At 56.8% G+C, this 20,604-nt stretch overlaps 1 protein-coding gene across 3 annotated transcripts in view; it reads left to right on the top strand.

Moving 5' to 3' along the window:
• SHANK3 (SH3 and multiple ankyrin repeat domains 3) overlaps nucleotides 1-20,604 on the top strand; it is a 369,137-nt gene that overhangs the window by 21,125 nt on the left and 327,408 nt on the right. For all 3 annotated transcript variants that reach the window (XM_080390963.1, XM_080390961.1, XM_080390962.1), the window contains one exon: nucleotides 3,649-3,981. In XM_080390963.1, the coding sequence (XP_080247089.1) occupies nucleotides 3,724-3,981 (258 nt within the window). In that variant the 5' untranslated portion in view covers nucleotides 3,649-3,723. The remainder of the gene's footprint in view (nucleotides 1-3,648; nucleotides 3,982-20,604) is intronic.

Raw genomic sequence — 20,604 nt, 5'->3', positions numbered from 1 at the left:
AAAAGGCAGGCAGAGCCAGTCTGCCATGTCACCATGCCTGGAGAAGCTCTACCTGTCCCACAGCTGCTGCCAGCCGCAGAGGGCAATCCCAGGCCAGGGACTTCTGACACGGGCCCTTCGCTGGCCCACCTGCTGGCCTTGCGGGGTGGCTGGAACATGTGCAGCATCCTCTGTACAGACCCAGCGTCCCTCAGCCCCACTTCCTCTGCCAAGGCATCAGCTGTTGAGATCTGGGACCATGGGGGCCCAGGGTTATGGTGGGTCTTGCCAGGGGTCTGCATGGTCCTTGTCCTGCCCTCAGCCCCTCACCACTGAGTGCTCCTAAGGGCCTGGCTATACACTGTGCCACCGGGTGTTGCCATGTCTCAGTGGGCATGTGAGGACAGGCCAGCCTCCCTGAACGCTGTCACCCTTGCCTGTCCCCTGGGATCCTGGCACGCTGCTAGTGGCAGGCTGGGAGAGGCCCCATGGACCCATGCTCACGTGGCTGCAGGTTGCTTCTCTTGGCCTCGAGTCATTCTGTGCGACTGCCATGTGTGGGCCACAGCTGCGGGCTTCCCAGTTTGGACCGTCTGTGCTCCCCTCTCTGACCCTTTGCTCGACAGAGATCTTTGCCATCTCCCTTCCTGACCATTCTTACTCCTTTGTCTTTTGTGCTCAGCCAGCGGCTCCTTCTCGGCTGCATGTGAGTCATGGTCATCTCAGCCACTTCTTCCCCTCACCAGCCCCACCTCATCCCCGGTGTCCCTGACTGAAAGCTGCAGAGCCCAGCCTGTTCCTTGCATTCCTTGCTTTTGCCATGTGGCTTTTGCTTCAAAGCCTTGCATCACTTCACCTGAGACCTGCAAGGTGCTCGACCCCAGCCCACGCTCTGTGGATCTGCAGTTCTGGTGCACCTCTACCTGGGGCCAGGACAGGTGCAGGGCAGGGAACACTGTGTGCTCCATGGAGCAGGAGGCTTTCCAGTGCCACTGGTCTCATCTCCTCTCGCCCCAGTGCCCTGCTTGAGAGCTCTTCTCAGACCCCATGGAGATACAGCAGGAGAGCTGCTGCAGGACAGGCACCCTGGAAAGGCATGGGTTTGGCTTGCTTTGCTGATGGGAAGGAATGTTTTCTCATACCTTAAGGGACTTGCAGGGGATGACTGAAACTGGCATGGTCCTCCCATCCAGGCACAAAGGCTTGACCCATGCCAGGGCAGCACTGAGAGGTCCTGGGTGATGGGAATGCAGGTTGCAGGGGGAGCCGGACACTTCCCTGGTCCTTGTATCTGTGAAGCAACAGCAGACAGACAGGACCTGTGATTCTCCAGCACAGGGGTGCAGGTGTGGATTGAAGGAACCCAGAGACCAGCTGATTGCTCCTGGGCTGATCTCATTGTTTGTCATGGTCAAACCTTGATTTATATTCCAAGGCTTGTGCCACAGAGTTGCAGTGCTCATGGTCTAGGACCTGTTAGACTCTCACTCTGACCCCAAACTTCCAGGTCTGTGGATGCAGCCTTCTCTGCCTGTCTCGCCCGTTCTGCTGGTGCAAGTCATTTGCAGCAGGTACTGCTCCAGCTGAGAGAGTTGCTTGGGGCTAGCCGCCCTGGCAGAGTCAGGCTCTCCCCGATGCCTGCCTTGTGCAGTCCCTCGGCTTTAGGATGGGAGGACCAAAGGAAGAGCCATTAGTCATTTCCTGGACAGATCCAGGCCATAGCGTATCTCTTTCCAGCTCTCAGTGGTTTGGGGGCTATTTCTGTTTCAGGATTGTCACGTAGATTAAAGCCTTGAATCCCAGCCAGTGATGGACCGGACACAATCCCATACGTAGTCCTGCAGGGCTCAGCCCAGCATCCCATCTGTGCTTGGCAGGGCAGTCACTGGCCAGCCCCTGCCTGAGAGCAAGGGCTGGACTTGCTGGGCAGGCAGGGTCCTCCTGGCTTTAGTTAGCCCCCACTGCTGGGGGGACTGGCACAAACAGCAGCTCGTGGTGGCAGCTGCCTGTGTCTCTGCTCTGTGCTGGAGCTAACGGTAGCTGCGCCGGCCACCACTGCTCCAAGTGTGTGCACACGTGGCTTATCTGGCTCAGACAGGTCTCTGAGGTGGAAACACAGGTCAGCTGTCCTCCCACTCCCAAAACTTGGGCACAAGGGCACAGCTCCATCCTCTTGTCCAAGTACAAGCCAGTTCTGGAAACTCCTGGGAGACAGTCCCAGCTCCTTGCCCAGTGGGCTGGTGGAGGTGGTGCTGGAGCCTGCAGCCCAAAGGCCAGTCTGACTGGCTGCGGGTGCACACGGACATGTGCTGGGTGGTGATCGCCTCCAAGCAGGGGTATTGGGGACCTCGCAGTGGGCAGCGCTCCACCAACTGCAGCACTAACAGTTTACTGGGCCACAACCAAGACCTTTCCCTGTAAAACCCAGAGACAGGCATGGTGCTAAGCACCCCACGAGTCACACCTGCTTGTCTGGCTAATGTCCAGCCTCCCTTATGAGTCCCCCCATGGCAGACGATGAAGGAGTCAGGCAGGCCCTCCAGAGATGCTGGTGCAGATGTGAAGATGGAGGATGATGGTTGCAGATGGGGGACAGGGGCACTGGGATGAACTGCAGGCATTGGTGGTTGTATGGAGAGAAGACAGTTGATCAAAGGGGCAGAGCAGGCCCCAGAAGCTGGGACAACCCGTACTCTCCTAGGGTGCTGTGTCCAGACCCTCTGTGCTGGCTCTGTAGTGCGCACTGTGTGGTGACCCCCTCCCTGGGTGAGCAGATGCTCTGGGTGTCCGTGCACCTGGGATGGGGTGAACCCGGGGCAGGCCCATGCCGGGGTGAGGAAGAGTCCCTTCTGGCTGGCTGGTGGGAGTCACTGCAATGGGGGCTGTGCCCGCTGTGGGGGCCAGGGAGGCCATGCAGTGGCAGTTGGCCCTTGGGGGGGGGGGGGGGGGGGCACTTGTGGGGATCCCTGCATAGTGTGCTGTGGGGCTTCTCGGTGAGGTCTGTGACATGGAGGTTCCCATGTAGGGTGAGGGTGGTCCTCTGCAAGGTCTCAACAAAAGGATCTTTTGTGGGAATGTATCCGTATCCGTGGGGGATCCTGTGTGGGTGCCTCTGCGAGGTTACTGCACAGTTGGTCGGGGGTTCCTGGGTGAGGGCCCCAAGATGGGGAGCTCTGTGTGGGGCAGTCAGGGGTCCTGTATGAAGTCCCTGTGGGGGTGGCCTGGGTGGAGTGTGGGGGTCTTCTACTAGGCCCCTGCTGGGGGGCCCCCACTAGGTCCCCAGGTGGATGTTGGGTGTCCTCCCTGTGTTCCTGCCAGTGGATAGTCCCTGCCCATGTGCAGTGTGGGGGTCCTCCACCGGGTCCCTGCTGGGGGAAAGGGGGGGGGGGAGGTCCCTGCAGGGATGCCCATGTGCAGTGGGGGGGTTCTCTCCCAGGCCTTTGCCGGGGGATGGTCACTGCTGGTGTCTCCCCACAGGGTCCCTCAGGGTCACCTGTGTGCAGCATGGGAGCCAGTTCCTGGGCCCCTGCCGGGGTCCCAGCCGGAGTACCCATGTGCATTGTGGGGGTCCCCTGCCAGGGGATGGTCTCTGCCGGGGACCCCCGCGGGGTCCCAGCCGAGTGTCCCCGCGGGTCGCAGCCGTGCTCACCGCCTCTCCTCACCCCGCAGGGCCCCCGGGCGGGCTGTGAGCGCGGCCCCCGGTGCCGGTGCCGGTGCCGGCCGCCCCGCCGCGCCGCACGGAGCATGCCTCTGAGCCCCGCCGGCAGCAAACATGAGAGCCCGGAGTCGCCGCCGCCAGAGCCGCCGCCGCCGCCGGAGCGACAGCCCCGCGCCGCCGCCGCCGGGGAGCCGGGTGCCGGCCTGCGGGAGGAGACGCGGCTCGACCCGGCCCGGGGCCCCGGCGGGCCCCGCTCCCCCAAGCTGGCGGCCCCGGCGCGCATGGAGGAGCCCGCGCCCGGCGCCATCGTCGTCCGCATCGGCATCCCCGACCTCCAGCAGACGGTGAGTGCCCGCCCTGGCCCCGGCCCCGACCCGCACCCCGCGCGGCCCCGGCCCCGCTCCGCACGGCTGCCGCCCCGGCACCACCCGGCAAACTTCGCACCGCCGCGGGCGGGGGGCGGCCGGCCCCGGCAGGACGGCTCCCCCCTGCCCTGCTGCCCGGCTCCCCATTGCCCCAGCCCCCCGCTCCCCGGTGCCCCCCTCCCCATTGCCCCGCTCCCCGGTGCCCCCCCCTCGCCCCTCATTGCCCCGCTCCCCGGTGCCCCCCCCCCGCCCCCCATTGCCCCGCTCCCCGGTGCCCCCGCAGAGCCCGGCGGAGCGGCGGGCGGAGCGGCCCGGGCAGCCCCGCTGCAGCGCTGCTTTGCAGCCCGGGGCCGCTCCCGCCGCCGGGGGCCCGCATCGGCCCGGGACCGCGCTGCGCTCCGCCGCCCGCCCCGAGCGCGGGGGACAGCGGGGCTGGGCGTGGGGGGTGGGCGCAGCTCGGGAGGCTCCGGTACTGGCGTGGTACCGGTACCAGCACCGCTCCAGCGCTGGCTCCGGCATCGGGATCGGCTCCAGCACCCGCACCGGCTGCGCCGGGCTGCGGGAGCACGAAGCCGCAGCGCTGGGGACCGATGGCCGGCCGCCCGCCCGCTGGCGGCGTGGGCCAGTGGGACTGGGCAGGCTGTGCGGGCAGCTCCCGCCGGTGCCGAGCTGTAGGTGTGCGTGGGCTGCCCGCCGGTGCCGACGTGACCGCGGCGGGTTCAGGGCGTCAGGCCCGGGTGCGGCGCAGCGGGTTGCGGGGTGTGTGTGGGGGCACCACTGCACCGGACGGGGTGCCCGGCCACGGTGTCGGTGCCACAAGGCAGGACACGCAGGTGCCGAGGTGTGACACAGGAGGGCATGAGCATTATGGTGTGATGTGGGGCAGTGTGCGTGGGTATCGTGGTGGGTAGTTACCTGTGGGGCAATGCTGGGGGTGATCCGGGGATGGGGTGCTTGGGGGGAGCGAGAACTTGGAAACAGCCTGGTCAGTGCAGGGAAAAAGTTCGCTGAAGGGCTGGGCTGCGGTAACAGGGGCCCTGGAGGAGGAGTACTCGTTAGAGGTGGTGCTGGGAGCAGCATCTTGCCTGGGATGGGTGGGCTGCGAGGCATAGGGAGGAGGTGCCCCTTGGGGATTAGGGGTGGGGGGAGATGAGACAGACTTGGGGCGAGCAGAGCAGAGCGTTGCTGGGGGTGGAGGGGACTAGGAGAAGTGAGAGCTCTCCTCTTTGGTGGTGAAAGAGTTCTATTTTGGAGACTGGCATGGGGGTCCTACTCGGTGGCGGAGGGGTAGCAGCTGGGGCCAGAGAGCTTGCTAGAGGACGGTGGTGCTGGGGCTGAGGGCCAGGCACTTGGGGCTGAGGTGCTCGCATGCTCGCAGGCACAGCTCTGCAGGCTGAGCTGCCAAGCACCGGGCAGCAGCAGAGAGAGGCAGGCGAGGCAGCGCTGCCTTTGCTGTCGAAGAATCAGACAGATGCTCTGCTCTAGTGAGGACTGACCTTGCGCTGCGGGAAGGGCTTTACAGCTGCTCTCTGCTCTCTCCAGCCCTGGCCCCTGCTGGGGTTGTGAGCAAGGCTCTTGGGGACACTGTATGCTCTTTCCCTTCACTGCTGTATTGGCCCCAGCACATCAGCTCCTCCTCCACCATCCCTGTGCACATCCATCCCCAAGCTGATGTACGGACCCGGGTCTCATCCTGCTCCAGCCCTCAGCCCAGATCCTGTTGTGTGATGCAGCACAGGGCAGGGCCCAGGGACTGCCAGTGAGGGCCTTTACTCAGCCCATTGCCATGGCACCCACCTCTCCACTTTGCTGTTCCTTGGGCTCTGCTCTGCACCTCCCTTCCCTGGCTTAGTTTGTTTTGGGAGTGTGCGTGGGCACCGGAGGAAGCAGCGATGTATGTGATGTGTCGGTGTGATGGTGTGTTGTAAACCGCTCCCCCTTCCTCCTTCCAAGTCCTGCACTGCAGCCAGGGATAGTCCCAGAGTCCGAGGGAAGCAGCTCAGCCTTGCCAGACCAAAGATCACCCGAGGCAGGGGAGGGAATGCGGCTGCCTGCGAAGCAGAGCATATTTGCATGGATAAAGTGGGAATGTCCCTCCCAGATCTCCCCTGCCTGAGGGGCAGATGCATATCAGAGCGTTGAAGGGTGCAAATGTTTCTAGTGCAGCCTCCCTGGGCTGGGGGTGGGAGCCGCAGGGGCAACCCTCCGGCTGCCCTGGGGCTGGGGACTGGGGGCATCTCTCCCCTCGGCTGCGGGCAGGGTGCCGTGGGGAGTCGGGGGGCAGGGGGCTGGGTGCCGTGGCGAATTGGGGGAAGGGGGCAGCAATCCGGCTACGTGCAGGGTGCTGCGGGGAGACAGGGGGCAAGGGGCAGGGTGCCGTGGGGAGTCGGGGGGCAGGGGGCAGCGCTGCCAGCTGCAGTAAGGGCAGCATGTCACTTGCATCCCGGCCAGCGCAGCCTGCACACCGACAGCCCGGCTGATGTGCAGAGGAATTGGCTGCAGCCGCAGCCCAGGGCTCTCCAGCTTTGCAGAGCTACTTGAGTAGCAGGAGCGCACAGGTGGTGCTCCTGGGAGGGCAGGGCTGCCCACCCGGTCCTGTCCCTGCTGCCCGGCCCTGTCCCTGCTGCCCGTCACATGGGGCAGCACGCACTGGGTTTCATGGGATGCAGATGGGGGTCGGAGGCTGTGGCACCTGCTCCCCTGGGCAGAGAGGCAGGGCGGAAGCAGATTTGGGTGCAGGCTCCCTGCAGAGCAGGGATGGGCTCTGCTCAGTCTGCGCTGGTGGGCAGCAGGACGGTGTGACGGCTGCTCTGTCAGACCCTTGGCTGCCCCACACGCTGGGCACCCAGTGCTGCTCCCTGCACAGCGGTCCCGCGCTGTCACCAGCACACAGCCATGCTCAGGCTGGTGTCGGGGGCATCTCTTTCTTTCAGACCAAGGTAGCGTCTGCAGAGAGCTGCTGCATTTATGGTTCAGGTGGGGGCTGACTTCCCAAATAGAAACTGCCTGTTTTGCAAACTCCTCTTCTGTGCTAGCTGAAGTACCTTCACTTAAATAATGGGAGGCAGGAAAAATCAAGCTGGCTTAACTGCATACATCCCTAAGAGCTGTACATGACTGGCCCTGAACTTCCCTAGCCTCCTGTGCATCATCCCCCATACATCGGCTCTGTAATTTAGGCACTCACGGTGCTTATTCCTCATGCCCTGAACAGACAGCTTTGGTCCCTGTCTGCAAGGTGACATCCAAGCAGATGGGGGCATGACCTGTGTGAAAATGGGGAAAATGAGCAGCTGAGCCTGTCCCATCTGCCACTGCGGGGCTTGCCACCGCACCACCATCTCCTCCATGAGACACTCTGGGATGTGTTTGCTGTGTTTTGCAGGAGCTCACAGGACAGATGCTCCAGAGCTGTGTGTATTCCCTGCCTGCTCCCCTCTTACAGGGCATGGGTCCTCGATCTCACACAGCTGGAGAGAGTGAGGATCCTAAACCTCTTCCCTGCTCCTGGCCCAAATGGGTCCTGCTTCTCCCTGCAGTTAGTGGGTGTTGCGCTGGTGTCCAACCAGAGCCTGGCTCCCCTTCCCTGGGCTGCTGTGGCGCAGCAGAGCTGTGGCACACTGTCTCTCAGGCCAGGTGGGGACCCCTCTCCTGGCATAATCTCTTGGCTTCTCAGACCCTTTTCCCTGGGCTGGGATAGGCTCTGCAGTTCAGAGGAGCTGCTATTGAGCTGTTCTTCCGCTGAGTGCAGCCACAGGGCAGGGATTACCCCTAGGCACAGGCATCTTCCCAGAGGTGTCCTTCCTCTGCTTTTGCTGCTCTGCTTGTCTGGCTTTGCGATGGCGGTGGCCCTCCCTGATGGACGGCCCGCGGGGGGCCTGACACTTTGGCCACTCTGTGGGTCTGTGTGGGGCTCTTGCTCCAGGCCAGGGTTAGTGTCTGCACCCCGGGAGGGATCTCACAGCCTGCGAGTGGGCTGAGGAGAGGGAAGGATATCCCATAGGCAGGGATAAGGCACAGGAACTTGATGGCACCTGCAGGAAGGGCAGTCAGATTCCCTGCCTTGTAATGGGAACACTCCTGGCCTCCTCTGACCTGGCTCTGCATCTTCTTCCCTGGACCCGTCCAGAGGTTGAGTTGTTCTGAGTGACGGGGCACATGGATCAGGGATCATCCAAGAGAAGAGGCTTTCTTCCCTGCTTGCTCTGGGAAGAACACAAACATAAGGAGGAGGGATGGGACCACAACAGGGATCACTGGCCTCCCCAGGACTGTGTGGCGCCAGCAAGGGGTTGGTGTGCTGAAGGGGTTTTGCTCACTGAACTCCAGCCCTTGTACAGTCTGAAGCAACCCCGTACCCTCCTCCCACGGGTACCTCTGGGCTTCTGAGTCTGGCTTGGCTGCTGCAGCACCGGCTGACGTGCCGTGGGCTTTGCTATAGCAAGCTCTGCTTGATGGTGGAGATTGTCTTTTTTGGGATCTTCGGGCACAGGGTGGACAGGTAGCTTTTCAGTAACAAGTCAGACTCTGTTAGCTGCCACAATTTCAGAGATCAGGACTTCATCTGGGCAAAGTTCAGCTTATTCAAGTTCGTGTCTGCTGTCACGGTTGGAGCTTCCAGGTGGATTTTTAGACTGTGAAGCAGCTGACTTTTCAAGTCAAGTTTCCCAGGTCTCTTGGAGTTGTCTCCAAGCCTCTCTTAGATTCCTTTTGCAACTCTCCAGCATGTGTTTATTCAGCTGAAAGCCTTTGAATTCACTGTTAGTGGCTTCCATTGTTAAGAGCAAATCTCCACCCGAGGCTGTGACCTTGTCTCTGAAAAGGCAGTCTCTTCAGGCACATCACTGTTTATATCCTAATGATGGCCCAGCACTTTGAGATTAAATTGTCTGAGCTGCCTGCACGGGCTCTGAGCTCAGGGAAGAGCAGCCGAGCTGCCCTACACCCTTACGGACAACTTGGGAAATGGAACCTGGAGTGCAGGAGGAACAGAACACATCTCCTGCTTCCCACAGACCTGTGAGATGCAGAGAGGTGGGTGGAGACCGGGGAGGGGTGTGCTTGGAGGGGAAGGGAACACATCTGAATGACCAAAAGGAGACTATTCATCACGATGCAGAAGTAGCTGGTAGTATTTCCTGCTGTGTAGGCGAAGAGCTCTGCTGGGGACATAAACAGGTTATAAACCCCTCAGAGTACTGACCGACAGTTGCAAATGGCCCTCCTTTCTGACAGGCAGAGTTGCCCCAGGGAGCTGCAGCGTTCCCAGAGCTTATGGGTATGGGACAGCCTGGACCCATGGACTGTCCTGGGCAGGGGCAGAGTCTGGGGCTGTGGGAGAAGAGTGGTGCCTGGCTCCTGCTGGCACACGCTGCTCCTGTGCTGGGGAGTGCCTGGAAATGTGGTCAGGAGCCACACAATGCCCTGCAGCCTGGGGTCCTCTGTCCTGCATGGTCCCTGGCAGGTGAGTCCACTACTGGAGCTGGATATTTTTCATGGTGCCCCAAATTTGCTGTCCCCTGTTCCCCTCTGTGAGCTCTCTGTGACAGCTGAGGCATGCAAGGTAAAGTGTTTGGGAAAAGGAAGGTGCCACAAGATGGGTACATCTTGTTGTTCCAGTTTTGGGTCCTTGCCTCCTCTCTTGACCTCCATTCCCACTAGCAGTTTCCAAAGGACTCCTACGTAGCAGTGTCCCATGTGTGTGGGTGCTGAACTCTTTGGGAGGTGCCAGGGCCTGCCCAGCCTGCCATGGAGTCCACTGTGATGGGACCCCAGCTCCTGCTTCTCCCACCCAGAGGTGCCCAGCTCCTGCAAGCAGGTTTTGGGGGATGGCGGGTGCAAGGGGTGGCTGCTCTGCTGGGAGCCCTCAGGTGGAGAAGTCTGGGCAGGTCAAGTTGGTGGCCTGGCAGGAGGAGGGACAATTTGTGCTGTAGTGGAGGGGAAGAGTGATATTGAGAGCAAAGAGACCCTTTGAGAGGCAGATGCTGATTTGGGAGGCGAGACAGAAAGCTGTTTGTGTTGAAGAGGCATGGAGCTGTGGATGCATTTCTTGCAGGGTGCCATTCCAGAGCATGTGAGATGGGTCTGGGCTGTGCAGGGAAGCCACGGTGAGGACACTGGAGGGACTGTCCATCAATGGGAGGCGGGTGAGCATGGCTATGTGGCTATGCTGAGAACATGGGCTCTGCTCCTCACCGGTACTGGCAGAGCGGGCAGTGCTGAGAAGGAGCCACCGTCTCATGGCATCTGTTTGGGTGCAGCCCTGTGGTGGCAGACTTGGTGCTTTCAGGCCAGATCATCAGTTCCCAAACTGGCAGGATCACAGTTGGTAAGGTGGATTTGCAGCCCTAGGGAGAATTTGGTCTCATCTGCAAAGGGGATCATGTTGAAGCATGGCTTGTTTGATGTGTTGCAGCCAGGAAAGCCTGGGTGATGCTGAAGGATTCACATCCTGTAGAAGGTTGTCCTGTGGTGTCCAGGCAGCGAGGTCTGGCATGTCTTTCCTCTGCTGGCATCTGTCCTGCTGGAGGGCTCCTTCCTCATGCAGGGCTTTGGTGATGTGTTGGCGAGGAAATGTCCCTCAACCAAGGGCCTTGGAGGTATGAGACCACCCAGCTCCATTGGTGAGAGGCTGTTTGAACTCTCTGCTGAGGCCAGGGCCTCCCTTTGCTGCAGGATGGAGTTGCTCATTTCCCTCTGTGGCTGCAGAAAAGCCTCTGCCCTCACACCTCTTCCCAGTCACCTGATACTTTAGGTTAATATTGGGACTTATCTCCTTAATGCAAATGAAATAAGAGCCTGACAACCAGCGCACAAAGCATTGATTCTTCTGTTAAGCCCAAGGGAAGTGAAGAAATAAATTTTCCTATTACAGAAGAGAGATAGGCAAAGTTTTCCTGAACCTCTGCTTAGCCAGGACTGATGGTGGAAAGGCAGGCTGCCAAGAGACGGTGTGGCTTGCCATTCATTTGGGATTTGATTTGAATTCACTGTCCCACAAGCCCGTGAATGCGGCTGCAGCCCATCCTGCAAGCAGTAACAACCTTGTGTCTGCAACCCGGTGAGGCAGGGGTGCGGTGGCCACAAGCTGTGGCCAAGTGAGCTGCCCACCAGCAATGGAGGCATGGGGACTGCACACAGCTTTGCCTGGAGGGGAGTGCCACACAGTGACACACTGTCACTGTGGTGATGCTGCTGCCACAGTGTGGTCAGCACAGGATGGGTGGGGAGGGGGCTGCAGCGCCTTTGCTGATGGGGATTTGTGTGCTGCAGAGGGGTTGTAGGACAAGGGACCCTGGTTCTCTGATGAGGTGATTTGCAAAGGAGGACTGTTGCGGCTGTAAATAAAAAGGCTCTTTCTGTAAAATGTGCTACCTGCTGCACTGTTTGCTCTCCCTAAAATAAAAGGAGGGAAAAGACACAGGGATGTGTAGGAAATGACAGCGGACACATCTCTTCTGAGCCAGGGAGCACCAAAGCCTCTTGCTCTGCTGCCATGTGCCCTGTCCCCTGGTGACTGTCCACGACACAGGACGGACTTTTAAATATATGCGAAGAGGTGCGGTGGGTTTGCCTGTGCTGGCTTGGCAGCTGCAGATGCTCAGCAGCTCGTGTGAGGCAGCTGGGAGGGCCACTGCAGCACCGCACGGTGGGCATGGCAGCAGACCTGCCTGCAGCCTGCTCTGGCTTCCTGGGCAAGGTGTAATCCCGCATCCTGGCTTCTCTCCTGCAGCTACCGAGAGTTTTATCCTGCACGGCTGTGGAGGTGCCACGTGCTGAGTAACATGGTGCTGACTGCGGACACCTCAGCAGACAGAAATGCTGAGCTCATGGAAGCAATTGATATGAAAAGGATGAATGAAACTATTCTTAACATTTGTTGTAGGTTAACAATCCAGTAGTAAAAATCATAGTGAAAATCTGCTGGCATGTAAGCTTTACATAAATTGCTGTCCCAAGTCCATTTGCTCCCGGGGTGGCTTCAGGTGTTGGCAGAGCAGAAGCTTCCCAGGGCTGTGGTGGCACTGTACTCTGGGGCATCCCGGCTCCCGGCAGGACCCCCTGACACCAGGGTTGATGTAGTTAACATGCAGACTTTGGGTAGATCTGCCCTATATACTCTGTGATATGAATCAGTACGGGACCACTCAGTTGCACAGAATCCCTCCTTGCGCTCAGCTGCTGCTGCACAGAAAAATATGAGAATCTGCTGTTGTATCAAAGGAGGAAAAATCATCCGGTCGGTGGTGTAGCCTTTGAGCAGCAGCGTGTGATGGTGTAATTAAGGACTGCATGGTGCTGAGCTCACGAGGGGGCAGAGCCAGCGTGCTCTGTGTTCAGTGACTCCCTGCAGACTGTGTGGCTGCCAAGTGCCACTCTGCTTTCTGGCTCCAGGGATCATCTCCCGCGGGATCTGACACTTGCTGGTAACCCCCGGCCACTCCCGGCTGCCCTCGTGTGTGTCAGTGCGCTACAGGGCTGGATTTGGGGGGCAACCCTGCTCCATGGGCTGTCCAAAACAGAGTGGGTGGGTGGGTAGGGGTGGACAGAGGGCTGTGACCAAGCAGGGCTGAGCAGAACCCAGAGGAGAGTGGGGCTGCAGCCCAGGGTCCAGCATGCCGGCAGCATGGCACGTTTCGTCACTGCCAGTGCCAGCCTGTGGGCATGGTCCTGCTCCCTGCTCAGCTGTGCCGGGCAAGCAGCAGGAGCTGGGCTGGTGGCTGGCAGCAGTGATGCCCAGCACGGAGCTCCACACGCCCGCTGTCAGGGCTGTGCTGGTGTTTTGTGCCAGGGACCCATTCCGTACTGTGGCTGTAGGGCAGGGAATTGGTTTGACAGCCTGGGCTCTGTGGTGGCTCTGAAGATAGCAATTTATTTGGAGTTTGATAACCTGGGAACCTCCCCACCTCCTTTTAACCCTGATCTGTGTGAGCTGCTGGTGCACACTGGCGCTGGCCCTTGCATGGGGTGGGAGTGTGAGCCTGGGCAAAGGAAAGAGAAGGCTGATGTGCAAGGCCCTGGAGATCCTTCCTAACTCTGGTGGAGCTTTTCTATCTCGCCTGCCTGCTCCTGCATTTGGCCTGCAGCTGCTTATCCTCCGGGAAGAGCCATTTCAGCTCAGTTTTTGGCTGTGCATTGCTTGGTGGGAGGGGGTGGTGGAGACCCAGGATAAAATTATCCAAAACACCCACAAGATTTATGAGATTATAGTCTGTTTTTTAAGGAGACAGAAACATGCCCAAGCTAAGGTTTGTTTCTCTGAAATAGTTACGAGTTGTGGGTCTGTATCATTAAAACACATTTGAAAACCGATTCCCAAAGTCTTGCGGTGGGAGCGCTTTGGAAGTGAGTTGCAGCCTTGTTTGGGGCCCGGCGGTAGGAAAAGGTGGCAATACAGAAATAATCCTAGGAGAGCACAAAAGTGCCTCCAGCCATCACCAAATCCCCTCTGTCTGCAGCCTGTGCTGGCACTGAAATTCTGCAAGATATCTGACCAAACCTGGGATATTTCCCATGGGAAAACATTTTTTGCAGCAGCCGGTGGGCAGCACTGGCCGCCCTCCACATGGCCAGTTGCCACCATGGTTGTAATTACAGAGCAACGAGGTGCAGGTTTTCTATTTACTTTTTCACTGGAAGCAGGGAAAACTTGTTCCAAGGAATCACAGCTCAGCACATCACATAAAAAATGTATATGTAGAGAGATAAGAGCCTCTTGCAAATGAATGGTACTTAGGAAGCTGCTAACTATCAGAGCTGGAGCTTATCGAAATAGCTCAGAAAGATCTAGAGGAGCAGTGGTGTACAGCTGATGAGACTTCCTCCCCGAGATTTCCAAGGGCTTTTCTTCTCCATTGTGTGCTGGCACATCTTTCTTTGCCCTTTTAAATCATGTTAAAGCCAGATGAAGGAGCTGCCCTAGGTTAAAATAACATTTTTTCCTCGCTGGCTTTAACCCTCAGCAGGTCTCTGCACCGGCCCGGCGCACACTGGTGGAGCCCAGGGAGGTGGGCTCGCTTTGGCTGCAGCAGCAGCCTCACGTGTCTGTGAACTGCCTCCTTCATGGGGAACGCAGGCCTTCCTGCTCTTCTGGTTGGCGTTCAGCTGGATCTGGTGGAAAATGGCATCCACAGATGTTGCTGGAATGGTGGCTGTTCGTTCCTGCTCCATGTGGAGCCAGGTCCAGCACTCGTGCTGCCCAGGGCTGGATCTGGGCAGGTGAGCGAGGTGGTGTCCAGCTTTATTCCAGGTGTTTGCACTGGTTTTTGCACCAGGTGTTTGACACCAGGGATGTGTGGTGAGCTCCTGGCACTGCAGATGGTGCCCACTGTTTAAATATGCACCCACCCACACCGCACTGTGCTTAGGTGCAGCTTAGGTGCAGCTTAACTGCTGTTGCAAAGCAGGAATAAAGAGCTCAACATCATGTTCTTGCATTTTATCTTCTCCGAGGTAATTTTGCAGTCAAGGAATGGAAAGGTCTTTACCACACCAAGGGCCAAGGAGGGTCCTGTGTCTTGAGGCCACATGGGAACACCGCTGTGGCTTCCTCAGGAGGAGGAAGATGCAGGAGCCAGCCTGTGCAGCCAGCTGTTTCTGTGCCTGGAGAGGGGAGGGAGCCTGGCAGAAAAGAGAGGAGTGAGGAAAGCAGGGCTTGCACCACAGCTCTGCTGCCTTCCCCAGGCGCAGGAGCATGGCCACGGCACCAGCCCCTCTGCTCCTGAGCACGCAGGTTCCTCTCCCCTGCCCCAGGCTTCCCCTCTCACTGGTCTCCCAGTACAACCTAGACCCTAAAAATCCTTTTTCCATGCTTTGTTTTGTCCCAGCGATGTGAGCTGGGGGGTGTGGGGGGAAAGAAAACTGAACTTCATTGCTGCAGAGGGAAGATGTGGAGGTCAGGAACTGACGTCTGGAATAGTCTAAACCTGCACCAAAACCATGATCCTTGGCCAACGTGTCCGCTTTCTGCTGCTATAGAAGTCTCTAGCTGTCGATAGTTGGGTTGGATTTTTCGCCCCTTTTAGGGGAGAATCAAACCACTTATGCACATGCTTTGAGATGTTTTTTGATTACAAGCTGCACATTGTTTTTCCATAGGACCCCGGCCTTTTTCAGATCAGATTAATAGTGCTCAATGAATGAGGCAGCTGTTCCGCTTTTTTTTCCTTTTTTATTCACTGTGCAGCCCCATGCTTCATTACTGTATGCTATTGAATGCGGCACCAAGCATGACATATTTTAAAGTCCCTTTGTAGCTTTTTTTGTGTGTCTGTTTTACTAATGCAAACATTTGAGCAGTCTACCGGCATCCAGACGGTAGGATCCATGGAACAGCGGACTGTGATCCTCAGTGTAACGAACCATTGCATTTTATCCAATGTCCCTTACACCAAGCTGAGTAGGCAGGAGGGACGCACGGAGCAACCCTACGGTGCTGGCTCAGGGGGCTGCGACCCATGGGGCAGTCGGTCCGTGCAAACCAAACGAGTGATCTCAAAGAATCCCTTGGTTAAGTGTGTGAAGCTAGTGCAGATACTAACCCAGCTTTTAACCATAAACCAGTGCATCTCCTTTATTCCGGCCAGTTCAGCTCAAGGGTGAGCAGATCCAGAAGGCAGGAGCCAGGTGGAGGCTGAGAAAGCTGCAAAGAACTTGCTTTCCTCTCTTCCACTCCAGCCATGAAAGGCAATTTCAAGTGGGCAAGACCCATCAGCTCTAAGATCTTGATGGCCATGAAGAAACAATTTAAGTAGCTATCAGTAAAAGTCCCTTTTTATGTCTGTTGCTTGTAGTTGCAAGAGATACTTTGGTTGTGTACACATTTCCTATGAATCCAGCACAGGTAGTTTAGAGTAGTTGTATTTAATTTGTTAGTACTAAGAAATATGTTGACGTGCTAAATGAACATATTTTAATGTCAGTTTTTATCTGAGTACGCTTTTGACTTAAAATCACAAGTCAAAACCTACTCATCTTCTATTAAGAAATACGCTACTCACTCTTTTCTAAAGTGTTCAGGTAAAATTAAAAAATTGAATTTATATTTTACATTATAATTGCTTAAATAGATGCATACAGTTACAGTGTATCTACTTAGGAAGAAGCACTTTTGGTTGTAAAGTCTGTATTAAATTGCAAATTAATCTAACGTAATGGTTATGAATTGATCCGACTCAGCCTTTCTTTAGGAAAATAGCTTAGGACTACCAGTGCAAAACAACATCAGACTCGATTATTTATATCCAGATTTTCTGCCAGCTGATTTATCACGGTTAAAATTGGTGATCACTTTGACTTAAATCAATCCACTTTGCTTTATTATGTGCATGGAGGGAGGCTTTTGCCTGAAGCAGGAGAGCTGTGGGTCACTGCGTTGGATCTGTGGCTGTGGTTGATTATTTTGGGGACTGGGAAGTTTAGCTGCCAAGTGTTGTGCAACATCCTTTGGGACATTGTGGGTGAATTATTTAATGAGTTGTTTTGAACAAATGCAATGTATTTGCATAAAACTGTTCAAACTTGATTTAAAGAAAGCCGCGTAAATATGCATGTGTGCGCTAGCGTAGCGGATTCAACCCTCTGCTTATCAACAGGGCAAGGCAGGCAGCTCTGCCTGGGTCCTGCTCTGCAAGCATTTCACAGCCCTGACGGGGACCGGGTGTAGAAAGACCTTCTTCAGAGCAGGGAGGGTATCTCAGGCTCTGAGGCCAGTTAGTTGCCAGCCCCTGGTTATTGTGAAGGCCGGTGGCTGGCGCGCACAGCCTGGCTCCTGCGGCTGGGTCCTCTCCACAGGGAGGGCAGGAGGACCTTGCTGTGGGGTGTCACGCTGGGTTCCTGCATTTTGTCCCCAGCAGTGGGGTGGCTGGGGTGGCTATTTGCATACAGCAAGGGCTGGCTGGGCTCAGTCCCTGGAGCGGGAATGCCCGAGCTGGGAGTGCAGCTGGGGGTGCCCAAATCTTCCTCTGGTTTAGGGGCTGAAAAAAGACAGGCTGTCTCTGGCAGCAGGGTCTATCTAGTCCTGGGGCAGTCAGGAGCTGAGGACCCTTCCTCACAGTGCCTGAGACAGCTCTGGAGGAGCCTGTGGGTCCTGGGGACCAGCTCAGGTGGCTCCCTGGCACCATCCCTGCCGTGCAGATGGGCACTGCTCTGAGCCGATATTGCTCTCCAGTCAACTGCTTCCTCGTAGAACTGCTCTGAGGTTTGAACATGACACTGACTAATGAGACACATGCCTCCATCTTGCACATTTGTTCTGAGTTTGCATCCTTCCCTTTGGGCAGAGCGGGGCTCCCACGCGGGAACGGCGCTGGAGGGTCCCCAGCACTGCCATCACAAGCGCATTGGGCTGGTGCGTGGGCAGTCCTGGTGCAAGGGCACAGGGGCAAGGAGGAGGGGGCAAAGGCGAGCAGTTGGAGCTCCCAGAGCTGCGCCATCGATCAGTGCCGAGCGTAGCAGGTTTTTGCGACGCCCTGTTTGTCATGTTTTGCTGGGAGAGGGTGTGGGAGCAGGGGTGAAATTTTTCCTGGAGCTGAGTGTTCACGGCTCATGCGTGTTTTTGGTGATGCTGTTCAGCCTCGCAGAGAGCTTGTCTGTAAAGTAGGTCAATAGCAGTTACCTCACCCTGATGTTTAGGATGTGCCCTTCGCTGTTGAAGGGTGGGTGCTGGAACCAGTGTTGAGCGTCATCAGTGCAAGAGCTGAGTCGAAGAGTCATGGCTCCTCCTTGGAGGCTCAGAGACAGCAATGGCACCCATTTTAAGTGATGGAGAGAAATGAGAAGAGGTTTTGCCGATGATGAGCACATAGCTGAGCTAGAATTTTTCTCTCATTAACATGGATTATGCTTTTGCTTCCCTGGGCATGCTCATAAGGTGTCTTTAACATATAAAGGGGCCCCACATTTCATTCTTGCCTGTCAGGTTCACTCTGGGGCCTCCAGAATCCTTGGATAAGATGCTGATGCTTGTGTCCATCCCTGTCTCATGCCAGAGCCAGCTCTGTGGTAGGGCACGCTGGACGCAGCCTGTGTCCTGTGCTCTGGATTAATTATTCCCGTGCTTTCAGCTTCGTGAGGTGAGCTGTAGGACACGGGGTTGTTTCTGTGGCTTCTCCTTTCCCGGTGAGGAAAGCGTGCTGTCCTCCAGCCCAGCTGGAGCAAGGAAAGGTGCCTGCATGGCGGCACGAGGGGCTCTGCCCGTGATTGAGCTGTGTCCCTATCATGGACCGAATGCGCTGACCAAAACGGAAATTTTTCTCCTTGCTGTTGCTTTTTCTAGAGAAAACCTCTTTTCTTGCAAAGTCTCTACTGTCGATCTGTGCAATGATTGCTATTTCTCTGGCTCCCCGTCCCATGAGCTGGCTTTCTGGGCAGAAGGTGGACACGGCCAGAGGACCTGCCCTGAGGGGGGTGGTGGGGTTGGGGGCCAGGGGACTGGGCGGCTCAGTGGGGCATGGGGAGCACGTAACTGCTAGTGGAACAGCTGGAGGAAAACTTTAACAGTAAGCAAGGCATGAAGATTATAGCGGACACATTTTTCTCGGGCTAAATTGTCAAAATGGGCATTTCTCTTGTCTTTGTGAGCTGTGTCCCCTAAGCAGTTGCAGACCTGTGGTTGCCAGAGCTTCTATAGCTTGAAGATTCAACCATTGATCCGCTCTGGGAGCTGAAGGTTTGTCTGCGGACAACACGGATAGCGCAGGGTGGATTTCACAGGTCCTTGGAGGGGAAGTGCTTGCAAAACGTACTGTACCTGGGGCATGAGGTCTTGCTTGTGCATGCGATGAGGAGCTCAGGAGTAGTCACAAGCTTGTGCTATGCACTTATTTTTTTTTCAGAAAGAAGACATAAGGGCAGCCCTCCCTCTCTTTCCTTGCCTGTGCTTAGAGGGCAAAGTGAACATAATTGAGCCATAATTCACAGTTACTGGAAAGAAAGCATGGCCCACAGTATGAGAAGCAGTATTGGAGCTTTATATTACAGCTATCTCCAGGGGAGATTATTTTTATTAAAATCTGGGTTGGTGGAAAATTCTGAGATTAGCTTCATTTTTAATGTATGGTTCTCTGTGGATCAGCCCAAAAAGAGGAGGCTTCCTGCTGTCTCCAGCTGCTGAGCTGTTGGCATTCCTGTGCCCGGCAGCACTGTGACATGACACCCGATGTGTTGAAGATGCCCAGATCGAAATAAACATCTGAAGTTATTTATCAGCATTTCCAAAAAAAGGTGGATATGAAGTCTTCGGTGAAAAAACCCACATAAATTATTGGAAATTTACAGTAAAAATGAACAGCGCTGCAGACCCACTCCTTCACGAAACCTCCGCCAACTCTATTTGCATGCAAGGAAAACGTGCGATGGCAGATCTGGAAGTGCGAGCAGAGGAAGGAGCATCGCTGCCCTTAGGGATTTGTGACAACACTGTGGGGCTGGGAGAAGAGCCCCCTGTTGTAAGGAGCACAGGCCCTCCTTGCCGGTAGCATCCCATGTCCATGGGACAGGCAGGCAGACAGCCCCCTCCCCACATGTCATGCCCCCTCCTTCCTGGGGCAGCCCAGCCAGGGACCCAAGGGTTGGGCCCTGCTGGTGCCACCGAGCAGCCTGGCCGCTGTGGGCACAAAGTCCCCGGTGGCTGCCGCGGAGCCTGTCCTCAGTGGGGTACACTTGTGCCGAGATGCGTGGTCCCGTGCAGGCATGGTAACGAAGGTGAAAGCATCCTGCTGGACCAGTGCCGAGTACAGGGGGACGATCACTGCCCTGATCCTGCTGCCACACTGTTTCGGATACAAGCCAGGATGCTTTTGGCCGTCTGGGCACACTGCTGGCTCATGCCTTGTTGACCAGCACCCGCTGGGCACCTTTCCAGCCGCTCTGCCCCCAGCCTTCAGCGCTGCGTGGGGTTGCTGTGACCCACGTGCAGGACCCAGCACTCAGCCTTGTTGAACCTCCTACAGTTGGCCTCAGCCCATCGCTCCAGCCTGTCCAGATCTCTCTGCAGACCCTTCCCTGGCTGTCACATGCTTCAGCATGGCCAGGGCTCCTCAGCACCCACGTGGTACCTGCAGGGACCTCAGGAGTGTCCCTGAATTTTTAAATTACGTCTGAAAAATTTCCTGATGCGCTTTCACACTTAGGGTTTTTCTCTGCTAATGGCTTGGCTGTGGCTGTTGATGTCTGTGGAACTGATCTGCTAATGGATTACTTCTGGGTTTAGCTGCGCGTATGTCTGGAGTGCTGAGGACTCTGGGGTTCATTACCGTTGGACCAGTTCCCTGATCCCACGCATCATCTGCAAGCGCTGCACTCGTGGGAGGGAGAGGGGGGATCGCTTCACTCACACCGGGTTCAGCTTAGCCTCAGCTCCCTCTGTGCCGTTCATCCCCTCCCTCAGTAAGTTAATTGAATTGTAATAATAAATTTATGAGGTAACCTTTCATAAAGTACACACTGTTAGAGTTCTTTGTTGCCCACGTTTCACAGAGACTCAGTGTAATACACTAGAGCATGCTGTTCGTTTTCAGACTGCAGTTTTATCAAGCATGGATGAGGTGACTCATGCCGCTTTCTCCCAGGGTTTTGGAGGAACGCTGGGACCTGGGCATGCAG

Source organism: Falco punctatus (genome assembly GCF_963210335.1).
Source record: "Falco punctatus genome assembly, chromosome: 6".
NCBI classification, from domain to species: Eukaryota; Metazoa; Chordata; class Aves; order Falconiformes; family Falconidae; genus Falco; species Falco punctatus.
The sequence above is the reverse complement of the archived record's forward strand: the minus strand, read 5'-3'. Positions and strand labels throughout refer to the sequence as shown.